We start from the raw sequence: 11,107 nt of genomic DNA on the forward strand, positions 1-11,107 counted from the left end.
GAGCGAGAGAGCGAGAGAGAGAGAGAGAGAGAGAGAGAGAGAAAGAGAGAGAGATGGAGCCAACAGAATTCAAACACTCAAACCACAGGCCACTCACAGAGGCACTCAACCTTTCACTGCCACTTAAATAGCTCAGCTTGCACTAAAGGCCTCCTCTGCATTTTCCGAAGGGCAAACTGAACAGCAACAGAAAAAAGGGCAGATCCAATCAAATAAGCCAAATTACAAAACATCCAAAACCAAAATGAGACAAAAAAAGTCTCATTAAAACCTAATTTCTACACTGCAGATTGTATAGGGATAGATGTAAATACAGCTCTATTAAAGTGTAGAAGAAAAAGGGTATGAAAGGGTAGAAGAACACAGGACACATAAAAGCTTGATGAGCACGCACTTGACTTGAGCTGTCCGTCTGAGTGCTTTTCAGTGTGGAATGAGGAAGAGGAGGAGGGCGACGATGAAGGGGCGATGGGCTGGTCACTGAAGAGGTTCTCACACAACAGGCTTCGGCACAACTTCTTGAGGAAGCGGAGGACGTAGCTTACGCTGTTGACCACTGGCAAACTCAACAAATGCTGCTTACCGTCAAAGGTTGCTGAGGAAGACAAACAAAGAGTGTTGAATTTCAAGTAAATTTGAACTGTTGGAAATTGTGTTAATACACATACTGTATGACTTTATTTTACAGTGTCTGTGTTATACTTATTAAACGTTATATGTATTTCATCACGGTGGCCAATGCAAATGTTAATATATTTTAATATATGTAACAATTTAAATAATACATACAACAGTGTTTTAAATTAATTTGCAATACTGAGTTCATTACATTTTAACTTAATTTAAAATACAAATACATTTATAAATAAATATTTTCTCTAAAGCATGAAAACAGAAATTGTGGATTATCAATTACTAAAGATGATGGTAATATTACCTGATAATCTTTCAAGTGGGCGTAGTTATTAGCTGATGATAACCACAAAATGGCCAAATATTGACAATTTGTTTTTGCCAACCAAGGTTGAATTTATTTGATAAAAAATATAGTAAAAACAATTAAAAAAGCGAACAATTTATTTTAATATATTTTAAAATGTAATTTATTCCTATGATGGCAAAGCTGAATTTTCCATTACTCCAGACCTCAGTGTCACATGATCATTTAGAAATAATTCTAATATGCTGATTTGATGCTCAAGAAACATGTCTTATTATTATCAGTTATGAAAACGTTGATGAAATGTTATATAAAACAGTTGTGCTGCTTAATATTTTTGTGGAAACTTTTTTTTCAGGATTTTTTGATGAATAGAAAGTTCAAATGAACAGCATTTATTTGAAATAGAAATCTTTTGTAACATTATATAACATTATAATATATTTCCTGTCACATTCGATCAATTTAATGCATCATTGCAGAACAACAGCATTCATTTCTTTAAAAAAGAAAAATATTACTGACCCTAAGCTTTTAAACAGTGCCTATAAAGGATGAACAGCAGAATGCAGAATGAGAATTAGAATGGAGGCACATATTTGTGTTTCGCATGCAAATTAACCTGAGATCTTTTCTCCCCCGTAGCCCTCGGTAAGCAGGGTGAAGACGGCTTTCTGTTGAAACGCGCTGTCAATGCAGCCCTGTACCGCCTGCTGCAGCACCACAGAGGGCCTGGCAGGACCCAGGTGATCGGGTAGCTGCAGCACCTTCTGCCTGTCCAGGTTAGGACCTGTGTTCACATGCTTATTCACGTAGATACACACTGGGATAACATGGAGAGAGCGATTTTAGAGGTGGAGAGAAAGAAGAGATGGAGAAAAAGAAAGAAAGAGATTTTAACACTAAACTATAGAATTAGCAATATTTGCATTTATAATGGAATAAGCACAATATAAAACTGCTGTAGTGCCATATATTTATATCAGTTCACATTCAAGCCATTGTCTGATTAGCTTAGAGAAACAAAAAAAAAGCAAAGTTCAACACCACAGTTAATTGCAATGCTGTCGAGCGTAATTAGTTGCTCTTGCTTTTGAGAGTTTGAAAACGAGTATCCTTAAGTGTTTGTTTAACTGTAATAATAAGTAACTTAAAAAGCACAGTAAATAAATAGCAAAAACAACATGTCACCACAATAATCCAAAATTAATCCATGATCTAAAAAGACCATGCCTACATGTAATTGTACAACACACATACACTGAAATATTGGCACACAGTGCACGTCTGAGATTTTACTTTTAAATAATTTGACTCAAATATTTGTCAAGGAATCTTCAAATATTAGAGACCACATTTATAGATCGTTTCCAGAGGTCAGGAAAGGAGAACTGCATTACATATATATAAGAAATACTCAAACAGATATCACGTCCTTATCATGGGACCCAAGAGACAAGCAATAAAAGAAAGGGTGGGAGGCAAAAGAGAAAGATATGAAAATAAAATCTCGGCTCTTGTGACAGCTTAGGTTTCTCGTATCATGAACAATGTTTTATCCTTTGTTTCTCAATAGTTGTTTACCTGAAAATGAATAATTCATCAAAATTAAACCTGATTTAAAAAGTATAATTAAAATACTGTCTCTACATAGACATGTTTTTAACCTCATACCAATTCACACACTTACAAATACAAAGAATAATACAAATATATCCTGTAATGTCTTTAAATTATTTCACATACTGTAAATCACACCTAAAAATCATCTGCGGTTTTATGAGCCAACCGGAGGCAATACATTTTTGATTACCCTAAATAAAACTAACCCCCCTCAATAGGAAACATTTCTATTTCCATGTATTAATTTATCTCAAGTGGCTTACAAACAAGGAAAAATAAAAGCATGAGCGATTCATCTTACCACAGGATAAAACAGAAATAAAAAGAGAGCCAGAAATAGAGAGAAAGCAGCCTGTGTAGGAATCCACCAATCACTCGCACCCCCACCCTCCCAATTCCTCCCACACAATCTGTCCCCACTGACTTCCCTCGCTCGTCTGCTGCAAGCGGATGCTTTAATCTGACAGACTGCCAAGCTGAGGGATTTCCTCCGTCGTCTGTCATCTAGAAATGCCATGACCAGGAGTCAGACACACACACTCCCCGTGCCGCTCATGGGTTAAAATAATCGCAAGAAGTAGCTTGTGCGTGTTTTTGAGAATGTGTAACAGGATGAAGTCAATGAATATTGAGTGTGGGAGGACTGACATGCACCACACAAAGCCTTAAAATAGATAACTGATAGCAAGATTATTGACATGCCAGATATGTAGGCTTACAGGCCGTTTAAATTTAGCACACTCAGGAAAGGCAATATAATTCAACACGTTTTCAAGCACAAAAGCTATTAAAGGGATACTCCACCCCAAAATTAAAATGTTGTCATTAATCACTTACCCCCCATGTCGTTCCAAACCCCTAAAAGCTTTGTTCGTCTTCGGAACACAATTTAAGATATTTTGGATGAAAACCGGGAGGCTTGTGACTGTCCGATTGACTGCCAAGTAAATTACACTGTCAAGGTCCAGAAAAGTATGAAAAACATCGTCAGAATAGTCCATCTGCCATCAGAGGTTCAACCGTAACGTTATGAAGCGATGAGAATACTTTTTGTAGGCTAAGAAAACAAAAATAACGACTTTATTCAACAATTTGTCTCCTCTGTGTCTCTCCGCATCACCGTAGCGCCATTTTGGAGAATAACCACTGAACGCAAGCAGCGTACGCTATTCTGTATCAGCCGCGACACAAGGATATGTTTTCTACATGTATGTACGCTTTGATTTGAACGAAAACAGTGCATCCCTGCAGCGCGGCTGACACAGAAGAGCGTACGCTGCTTGCGTTCAGTGGTTATTCTCCAAAATGGCGCTACGGTGATGATTTCAGATCATCAAGGTCAAGGTCCACCAGCAGCAGCAACAAGTCCCTTGGTGACCCCCAGACAGACATCCCCCATGGATTATACACATATTGGAACGCAGATTTATGAGCATCAAGATGTTTTGTCAAATTTCTGTCTTCAAAAAATTAAAGACAATATGTCACACATATGAAAGCATTAGCATGAATCTGCACAAAATTAACATGGTTTTTGAAATATATGAAAGGGACCAAAAGAGAGCGTGACTTTTCCGCTGCACAAAGAATTAAAGTCTAGAAACCTGGTGGGCAGACAAAAGCCTCTTGTTTGGCAACTGCTCCCTACAGCAAAGGGATTAAGCTTTGAGAACTCGAACTCAGGATTGAGTTCAGCCGTACCGTCACATCTTCTCATGTTTAAAGTAGACCTAGAACAGCATTAGTGGAGAACCAGACAGGTGCATTGAGATGCAGTCTCCACTAATATTGACAGACAGAATTTAAATCACACATGCTGTAGTTAGCAAGTGAATTGATTCGAAGTTCATATTTTTTAAATACTAAGATTTTTTTATTCCACTAAAAAAAACAATGTTGCAGAACAGAATTGATCTCTCTACTGTAATAAAGAGATACATTGAATGATAATGCCTCTTAAAGCAGGAGCAGTCAGGTCCCTCAATAATGTCCCTTGAGACTCTCCCACCTATTAACTTTTAAAATAAGAGATGCAACTACTCTTTTCTCTCAGTCCCCTCTCCTTCTAGTGATGGATGTTATTGCCAATTGGATGGGCAGCCCGTGTTGACCACTGGGTCATGACATCAAAGATTGTGTGTGCCTGTGCTGTATGAAATCATTACTGGCTACATTCACACAGACTGAGTTTAGATTGACAGATCAATGGATTAAAGTCTTATCACATCTGGCACAACAATATTTGAATGCTTAACCATAGAGTATACTATGGAAATACATTTCATCAATAAATTCAAAGGGAGCGGCTTATTGTAAAGAACTTTCTATAAGATTAGATTAGGTCCGAGAATTAATACAAATTAAACAAAAGAGGCAATACATCCTCATAGTTCATAATTTTAATAGATATTGTTGTCCTAAATAAGGAAAAATATCCGGGCTGGATGTAATTAAGACAGTGATGGTGGTCTTCTCTCACCCCCTGAGACACACATCCCATCATATCATCTTGACAAAATAACAGTTATCATAACAGATATATGGGTAGAGTTACAGTCCCTACTGGCCACTAAAAAGAGAATGAGATGGCACTGAGTCATAATGTGACTCCTCTGAGGACAGTGATTCCTTTAATGCTCACATTTTATTATTCCCTTAATAGAAAGAGCTGGTTACTAGTTTCTGGGATTGGCATGGCAACACTGCAGAAGTTTTTGTGTGTTCGTTACCTGTGAGGACCTGTGGGGTGGCTGAGTGGGGGATAGTAGCAGCATCCTGGGGGATTGAGCTCATGTCTGGCTCCGGGGTGCTGCTGGGTGGAGAGATGGCCAGGGGTGTCATCAAGCGAGACTTCAGCTATTAAAAAAAATATATATATAATAAATAAATAAACATTATTTACTATTAATAATAATAATATGTTATATAATCATATTTTGATATTTATAAAACATATATATATATATATATACAGTGGGGGGAAAAAAGTATTTAGTCAGCCACCAATTGTGCAAGTTCTCCCACTTAAAAAGATGAGAGAGGCCTGTAATTTTCATCATAGATATACCTCAACTATGAGAGACAAAATGAGAAAAAAAAATCCAGAAAATCACATTGTAGGATTTTTAAAGAATTTATTTGCAAATTATAGTGGAAAATAAGTATTTGGTCAATACAATGTGATTTTCTGGATTTTCTTTTCTCATTTTGTCTCTCATAGTTGAGGTATACCTATGATGAAAATTACAGGCCTCTCTCATCTTTTTAAGTGGGAGAACTTGCACAATTGGTGGCTGACTAAATACTTTTTTGCCCCACTGTATATATATATATAACACGTATATTATAATATCACATTTTTAAAAACATCCCAGTGTATAATTAATATTATCATATTATTATAATAATAATTATTATTATTATACTTCTATACAGGCAGTAAAATATTTTTTTTTACACTTTTAAAAAAAATGTGTATTGTCCTAACCATATAAATAATAAACAAAAACAAAAATAACACACAAAATACTTTAATGAGTTAAACAAATACTTATGTATCTAAATATGAACTTTTTCCTTTTAAAAAATTGTTAATCAGACCAGGAACAATCCAGATGTACGTCTCTATTTGTTCTCTATTTAGTGAGTCATACTCCATTAAAGTGTAATATCAAAATAAAATGTAGCCAAATACCACCATTTCTCATTTGCATCATGTAGCAAATTTGCTTGGTTTATTTATGTTTTTGAACTCGGGACAACTCACATCAAAAGCAAGATATATAAGACTGGACCATATCTTGCCTAGGGCACCAGAACCACCAACAGATTTAACCCCTTTTTACACAATATGTGCAAAATATGTGTAAGACAGGAAATAACCCTAATAAGTAATTGTAAAATGGCGTAAAATATAAGTTATGGAAGATAAACTGTCCCTAACAATGCTATAAAAAGCAATAACCATCAGGTTTAGGTTAAACAAGAGTGTATTTCCACGGTGTCTACTGCAAATCTGCTAACATGCACACACATTGTGGTAGCGTGTTGCTCTTTAAATCAGCAGCAGCGACATTATGAGGCTTGTGCTCAGGCACACGGCTAAAAATAACTCCGCAGCAGACTGCAGATACATCAGTCAAAGAACAACCACCCTATCACCTCCTTCTCTCATACAGTCAACATCAGATGGGCCTACCTACAAAGCATTACTCTGTTCCTCTAGCTAAACCATCATAAGTGTTACACACACACCATTATGTACTCAAATGCACCACTTGATGACATTTATGCATTTGGCAAACACGTCTGAACAATAAAAAGGCCTTATCTCTGTGGCCTACACATGCATGCGCATTTTTAAACAGTCACATAAACACTCTGATATTTATTGACCTTAAAGCCAGGCTTCCTCCCTCTCTTCTTAGGCACTTTAATGGGTGGGAGGGATTCTGGGTAGTGACTCTGATATTCCGGGTGCCTCTTCAGGGGTGGGCGACCCCTCTTGCGACCTGGAACTTTTCCACTTGGGGGCGGGAGGAAGGAGGGGCTAATGGCCCCAGGTGATTGCATCTCTCCACCCCCTGACTGAACTGATGCAGCAGCAGGAATACTCATCAGACCTGAGAGAGAAAAACACAATGTCAGAATATTAAATTGTATTTACATTGTCAGAATGTTAAACTATTTACATATATTTACACACATTTATATTTATTCATTTTTAATACAATAGGTTGCATGTGTTTCTTGATTTAAAGTAAAAATTGTCACGTGTACTGTGATTCTGCATCATGTGATGGGGATTTTACTTTACAAATACTTTGAATTGTATAAAGAGTACACGTGTCTATTATTTGAATAATTGGATAATTATAAGCTATAAACAGCAACCAAGACAAAACCACAACTTTTTAATACCCAACCATAAATTCATCATAAAACTCAACACACCACCAACCAAAACACACATACACAGAAATGTAGTCAGTATGAAATTTTGGGTTCCCACACCTTTTGACCAATGTATTTCCATGATTTTTCATTCGTCAGTCAATCGTGATTACTGGACAATTTTAGTAATCTGAAAGGAAAAAATATATAAAAATAAACAATGTAGCAATTTTAGCTGATAAGATTTTAGAACTGAGCATAAAATAATTTTTTTAATAAAAATAGCGTATATGAAAAGATAATAAATTATTAATATAGGCTTAGAAATCACAGTTTTAAGATTCCCTGATATTTCCAGGTTTTCTATGACCGTGGGAACCCTGGAATTTCCCTCTCACTTAATTCACGGAAAACTAACATCAAACCAACAAAAACCAAAACAGTTTAAATTAAAACAACAGTCAATGCTTTAACATATTCATTTTGAGATTGCAAAACTGAAAACACAAGAAGTTCGACTCAAAAACTTGACCACAGCCCGAACACCGCAACCTCTAGTGCAACCTGCAAACTAGCAGCTGTTCCTGGAAACATCACAGTGAAACAAACACTTAGTACTACTGTATAGCAACACTGTACAATTAAAAAAAAAAAAATGCTCAAAAATATAACATACAGAGCATAATTACAAATTGCAATCATATTTATTGTGTAAACAGCAGAAAAACATACCCCAACACATACGAAACTGGGCTGGTATGAATTATTTGAAGAACAAAAGCTTGATGGTGAAGCTGTGAGGTGGCCTACACTGTGCAGACTGTGGAAGAAACAGACACTGAGCCACATAAAAGCATCTTCACTATCCTCCGCTCTTCCAACTCTCTCTCTCAGTCAGTCAGTCCCCCTCCCCCAGTCCCCATTCACTCTCATCCCCTCCCCCTCCAGCTGTGGCGCCTGGCCTCAAGATCGGCTCTGACAGAAGGCTTCCCCTGCTCTCCTCATCCTTACTCTTTAAGTAAGTATTCCCTGGAACTCTGTTGAACCGGGACCTTTTAAGGTGGAATTTTAGGATTTTATTATTTAATTATGATTTCTTGGACAAAGAAATTAGTAATACATATTATGAATTAAATCACAATCTCATGACTACAATTAAAGTAATAACAACAACAATAATAATAAAATGTCATTTTAATTATTATGCTACCTTCTAATTATTTGTATTGATTCTGTGACTGACACAGTTTTTTTATTCAGTTTTTTTTAAAGGGTGGATAGTAAATATGCCATGCAATCTGTGAAGCGCATTCACTTTAGTCTGCACAGACAATAGACAGTTTGAAGCTCAGCTGTGATGAGATTACAAAATGAAATGAATCTACTTTGCTGTTTTTTTAAGATAAGCATTCCTGAGACTAAACGACAAATAGTACGAATGCAAAAAGTTATCTGCACAAAACATCAAGTAACACATGCCATGTGATGTCGGTATATTATGCCAAAACATAAAGGAATCGTCTATTTTAGTTATTATTATTTGTTTACAAGACAGACAGAGATGACCCTAATTCCAAATTATTTTCATATGCACTTTCTAAACATCAGATTATTTCCGCTCGCCTGCTCTCTCTCTCTCTCTCTCTCTCTCTCTCTCTCATGCATCAACCAGGCCATGCGTAATTGCATTAATCTATTTCTGACGCACAATGGTTTTTCCTACAGCTACATGATTTTATTCTAATTCCAATGACAGAAAACCGGTGCCCGGTAAAACGTTCAGAAAGCAGTCTGAGGGAGAGAGCGGACCATTAAAAACACAGCGTCAAAAATAGAGCACCGTTCCACACGCGCGTGTTCATGTTTACTAGCAGTGCTGCATTGCGCGAGGTCTTCCTTCCTTATCTCCTAATCTCACCGCGAAATCAGTGGCACGTAAACACATTTTCAATGTACGAACACTCACCGACCACTCGGCGCTGGAGCGGATTCGTTGTCAGCAATGTCAACAATAGCGTATCAAGCCCGCTTCCGTGCCCCTGCCGCTTCACAGACCGGCCGCTTCTGAAACCCCCGCCAGCCCTCGATACCGCCGCGCGCTCCGCAGTCGCTACGTCGTCCTTTGAAAGCACTATTCTCATTTAGGTAAGGTACATTTTATACAAAGGACCTCAAACTCCATATTTAAACACTCTAACTTGCAATATAATCACAAAGGCTGAAACTACTTTTATGGAAGCTTGGAGAACAATATTTTAACTGATGTGTGTAATTTTAAGATTAGCTCTGAATAATTTTAACAATATCTCTGAATAATTGGGGTATTATCTAGTTTAATATGATATGCTGCCCCTCTTTTATTCAAATTCAGTTGCTTTATTGCGAATCACAGAAGGCCCACCACTGCTTTATAATTTTGATAAGTAGAATACTACAAAATTAAGTGTTTCATGTGCACTGACACACCTATGTCATATAGATATAAATAACAGAAACACTGTGATTTTAATACCACAAACAGCACAATAAAATTCAAGAAAACAACCAAATGAAAGATCATATGTCCAAAAACTCATATATAGGCCACAATAAATAGAAAGGCAAACTGGAGCAAATACTGAACTCGTCTATAGATGTAAAGAGTTTTTTTTATTACACATTTTGTTCGATTTCCTTTTTGGACATATAGGCCTATAATAATTAATATACTATAAATGTAATAAATAAAGAATTGTATAAAAATAAAAAAAACGGGGAAAAACAATATCTTAAATATAAAAAATAACATTTTCAATGCGTTAAACAAAATTAGCAGATTCTCCCTGCAGGTTTAAATCTATAGGCTGAACTAGAACAAATCGCCAGCCTAGATGTAGTGAGACTTAAAAAACTCTAAAGGCAAACCGGAGCACATATCAGCACTGCCTGAACGCTTCTGAGCACTAAGCCATAATAAGGCACGTTAGTTTAATCAGTTTTCACTTTGCTATAACATTAAAGGGATAGTTCACCCAAAAATGAAAATTCTGTCATCATTTACTCACCATCAAGTAGTGTATGTAACTGACGATAGCTATTGACTTCCAAACTATGGGGAAAAAATACTATGGAAGTCAATGGCTACCGTTAACTGTTTGGTAACCAACATTCTTGAAAATATCTTCTTTTGTGTTTAACAGACTATCCCTTTAACTCATCAGTGGTGGCGCTAGTCACTTGTCATTTGGACACTGAGAAGGTAGCTTCACAAACCATAGAGCGCATATAAATGCATTCAACCAGATAAACCCAAGCAGATGATTTCACAAGGTGCATTTGGGTAAAGCCCCCCATTCTTGTCCTGAACCGAAAGAATTGTGGTTGAATTTGGGGATAATCTCAACACTGCTCTGAAAGACTGAGTCAGCACTGTACAGAGTGAAAGACGCTTCCTCCTTCCTTTCCGACCCCCCTCAGAAGAACGCTGGGAATATGTAGCACTGCTTGAGTTTGTGGAGTGTGTGTTTGGGGTGGGGGGTGGGGGGCTGGCTCATGCCAACCACACACACACACACTCACATTATCACTTGTTGGTGAGTGTACAGACAGCATATTCATGTATCTGCGAAAGATTAACCACTATGTAAGCTGGACAGTGAAATAAGATTCAGG

General features: G+C 37.0%; 1 protein-coding gene across 3 annotated transcripts in view; it reads right to left on the bottom strand.

Annotated features, from left to right (window-relative positions):
• LOC107601350 (sex comb on midleg-like protein 4) overlaps positions 1-9,524 on the bottom strand; it is a 16,634-nt gene extending 7,110 nt beyond the window's left edge. For 2 of the 3 annotated variants that reach the window (XM_016293528.1, XM_016293514.1), the window contains exons 1-6: positions 9,423-9,524; positions 7,577-7,646; positions 6,959-7,185; positions 5,293-5,419; positions 1,563-1,763; positions 395-595 (exon numbers count right to left, since the gene is read on the bottom strand). In XM_016293528.1, the coding sequence (XP_016149014.1) occupies positions 395-595; positions 1,563-1,763; positions 5,293-5,419; positions 6,959-7,185; positions 7,577-7,598 (778 nt within the window). In that variant the 5' untranslated portion in view covers positions 7,599-7,646; positions 9,423-9,524. Of the gene's footprint in view, positions 1-394; positions 596-1,562; positions 1,764-5,292; positions 5,420-6,958; positions 7,186-7,576; positions 7,658-9,422 lie in introns of those variants that run through there. The other variant, XM_016293521.1, reaches the window with a different exon arrangement.
• Between the last annotated feature and the right edge of the window lie 1,583 nt (positions 9,525-11,107).

The sequence above is a fragment of the Sinocyclocheilus grahami genome, unplaced genomic scaffold (genome assembly GCF_001515645.1).
Source record: "Sinocyclocheilus grahami isolate Dianchi unplaced genomic scaffold, SAMN03320097.WGS_v1.1 scaffold15.1, whole genome shotgun sequence".
In the NCBI taxonomy this organism is placed as follows: Eukaryota; Metazoa; Chordata; class Actinopteri; order Cypriniformes; family Cyprinidae; genus Sinocyclocheilus; species Sinocyclocheilus grahami.